This window comes from Pteropus vampyrus, unplaced genomic scaffold (genome assembly GCF_000151845.1).
Source record: "Pteropus vampyrus isolate Shadow unplaced genomic scaffold, Pvam_2.0 Scaffold15057, whole genome shotgun sequence".
Taxonomy (NCBI): domain Eukaryota; kingdom Metazoa; phylum Chordata; class Mammalia; order Chiroptera; family Pteropodidae; genus Pteropus; species Pteropus vampyrus.
In genome coordinates, this window is record NW_011903838.1 from 1 (window position 1) to 2,856 (window position 2,856).

General features: G+C 51.8%; 1 protein-coding gene across 1 annotated transcript; it reads left to right on the forward strand.

Moving 5' to 3' along the window:
* Positions 1-6: 6 nt before the first annotated feature.
* LOC111735104 (ATP-binding cassette sub-family D member 4-like) lies at positions 7-2,853 on the forward strand (the record flags this gene model as incomplete). Its single annotated transcript, XM_023526884.1, has 6 exons — positions 7-301; positions 872-922; positions 1,947-2,041; positions 2,287-2,408; positions 2,517-2,608; positions 2,785-2,853. Coding segments are annotated over exons 1-6 (491 nt in total), but the record flags the coding sequence as incomplete, so codon positions are not given.
* Between the last annotated feature and the right edge of the window lie 3 nt (positions 2,854-2,856).

Genomic DNA, 2,856 nt, shown 5'->3' on the forward strand with positions numbered 1-2,856 from the left:
CCACCTGCACCCAGAAGTCTTCCTGTCTCATGTGCTTGGGCCCCTGCCATCCCTTTGGCCCTGTGGTATTTCAGTGTGACAGGGATCCTGATGCTCTGACAGCCGGGGGCAGGAGTCAGGGCTGAGGCCTGCGGGGGTATGTGGCCGCCCCCCACCCTCCCTCTCTGCCTTTCAGCACAGGCTGGCTCGGACCCGTGAGCATCTTCGGGTATTTCATCTTTGGAACCGTGGTGAACAAAATGTTGATGGGGCCCATTGTGGTGAAGCTGGTACAGCAAGAAAAGCTAGAGGGGGATTTCAGGTGTGTGTCCCTTGCTTGAGGTTTCTGAGCTGGTCATAATGATTAAGGAATGGGGTCTGGAGTAAGGCTGCCTAAGTTCAAATCCCAGCTATACCACTTACTAGCCATGTGCTCTTGGGCAAGGTCTTTAACCTATCTAAACTTGGCTTCCCATTGCTAAAATAGGGATGATACCATTATTTAAAAGAATTGTGAGGAGGATTAAAGACATATGAGAAGTATGAGAATGCTGTCTGGTTGGCCATCATCATCATTCCTTGGCCTTTTTATGTGCTCTGTTCCCAGCCGATGAATCCAGCACCTACTCTGTGCTTCCTGGCCTCCTCCTTCCAGCTGTGGGAGAAGGAGGTGGTTAGGGCCCCTGCTCTCTCTGGAGCGAGGCAAGGGGCCACCCTGTTTGCAGGGCTCCTGCCACCCTGTGACAGTCCAGGAAAGGGTCAGGCTGAGGCAGCCAGTTTCAGGGTGGACCTGGGCCCCTCTTGGTTTGAAGGTCTTCTTAATCCAGGTCTTCGAAAGGAGAGGGGCCAGTACTGCCCACTGTCAGCACATATTTCCCTTTGGTCTGCCCAGGTTCAAGCACATGCAGATCCGGGTGAATGCTGAGGCTGCTGCTTTTTTCAGGTGAGTCTAGTGGGGATAGTTCCCCTCCTGCCCCATCAGAGCTGCTAGTGGAGGTGGCAGAGAAGACGAACGGTACAACCCTCCCGCCTCCATCGGGCCCAGGGTTGAGCAACCTCACACTTGGCTATGACCCTCTCCCCTTATCTCTCACTGTCCTTGTCTGCCTCATTCTTAGGTCCAGGGATTTGTTTCTGAAGCTAGCGTTTCCACTTAGCGGCCTAGCATGGGGCCTAAATTTGTTCCAAGAATGAAATGAGTGAATATTTCATTGTCTTGCTGATGCCTAAGGCAATGCCTCTGCCTCTGTCTTTTTGTCTGTAAAATGGCTTCTCACTATCCTCCCCCCACCTTTTCTGCCAGGAGAATTTCTGCCCATCCTTGAAGCCCAAAGTCACCTCATCCTGGGAGCCTTCCCAGACTCCCTTGGTAGTCAAGCCTGTTTGTTGCCGTAGCCCTGAAGACACTCTACTCATGTTATACTTTCCATTTCCAGATGAAAGATGCAGTACACCTGCCTACCCCCCGAACTGGGGGCTCCTCCAGGATAGGGACTGCTTTACCACCTTTTCATCACCCTGGCTTACTAGCATAGCACCTGCCACACAGTGACTGCTCCCTGTATATTTGTTTAATAATAGCAACTATTATTTATTGGGGGCCCATCATGTGCCTAGCATTTTATATTCAGAAATTCCCACTATAGCCTATTACTTAGGTATTATAACCTCCACTTTACAGAAGAGAAAACAGACTCCAAGACAAGTAACCCATCAGTCACACCCAGCTGGTAACTGGCCAGAGCCAGGATTTGAACCAGGTCATCCCAATCTAGAGTTGAGATTCTTTCTGCAGACAATACCATATTGAATGAATGAAGCAGTGAATAGATGCTAGTGGCAGAAAGGGTCTGAAGTGAAGATCATTTGAATGGGCTTCCTTAAAGAAGAATGTGATGAGGGACAGAGGGCCCCCAGCCTGGCTGAGGCTCTCCAGGCCCCATGGACATCCCAGCCTTTCTCATCAGAGCTGGACACGTGGAACACATGAGGACAGACCGTAGGCTGCAGAGACTCCTTCAGACCCAGAGGGAGCTGATGTCCAAGGAGCTCTGGCTGTACAGTAGGTGGAGGGAACCCTGGGAGGCAGGAACTACGGGATTGGAATAGACCCCCCTTCTCTCTTCTCCTTTCTCTCTGCACTGGCATATTTGCTCTGATGAAGGAATTCACCAGGGGGAGCCACTGCCTTTGCAGTGTGTGGCCTCAGGAGAATGAGGATCTGGGGAATAGCTCAGCCCTGCTTGGCTTCCCACTCCCCTCAGAGCACAGAAGTTTCCCCGGGTCTCATGCAGTCTGTCTTTACAGTCGGTGTCAACATGTTTGACTATTTGGGCAGCATCCTGAGTTATGTCGTGATAGCCATCCCCATTTTCGGTGGCATCTATGGAGACCTGAGCCCCACAGAGCTCAGCACTCTAGTCAGCAAGGTGAGAATCCCTCCTGGTGCCCTCCTCATGCTGCCCCCTCTGCCCTTTGGCCCAGTGCCCAGGGCCTGGGAGTCAAGGCCTGTGCTCACTGCTGTTCGTTCTGTCCAGAACGCCTTTGTTTGCATTTACCTCATCAGCTGCTTCACCCGGCTCATCGACCTCTCCACCACACTCTCAGATGTGGCTGGTTACACACACAGGTGAGGTTGCATCCTACCCCTCTACTTTCTAAACAAAGTGTGTGCCACCGGAAGCAGTAGCTGAATAAGAAAAAGAATGGAAAATCTCCCCCATGTACTAGTGGTTATGAGAGTAAAAGGAATATCGCCTTCATCTGGGCCTCCAGACCCACCTCAGGTTTTCACTTTTTGCTCAGGATCGGGGAGCTTCAGGATGCCCTGCTGGACATGTCCCTGAAGTCACAGGACAGTGAGATCCTGGACGACAG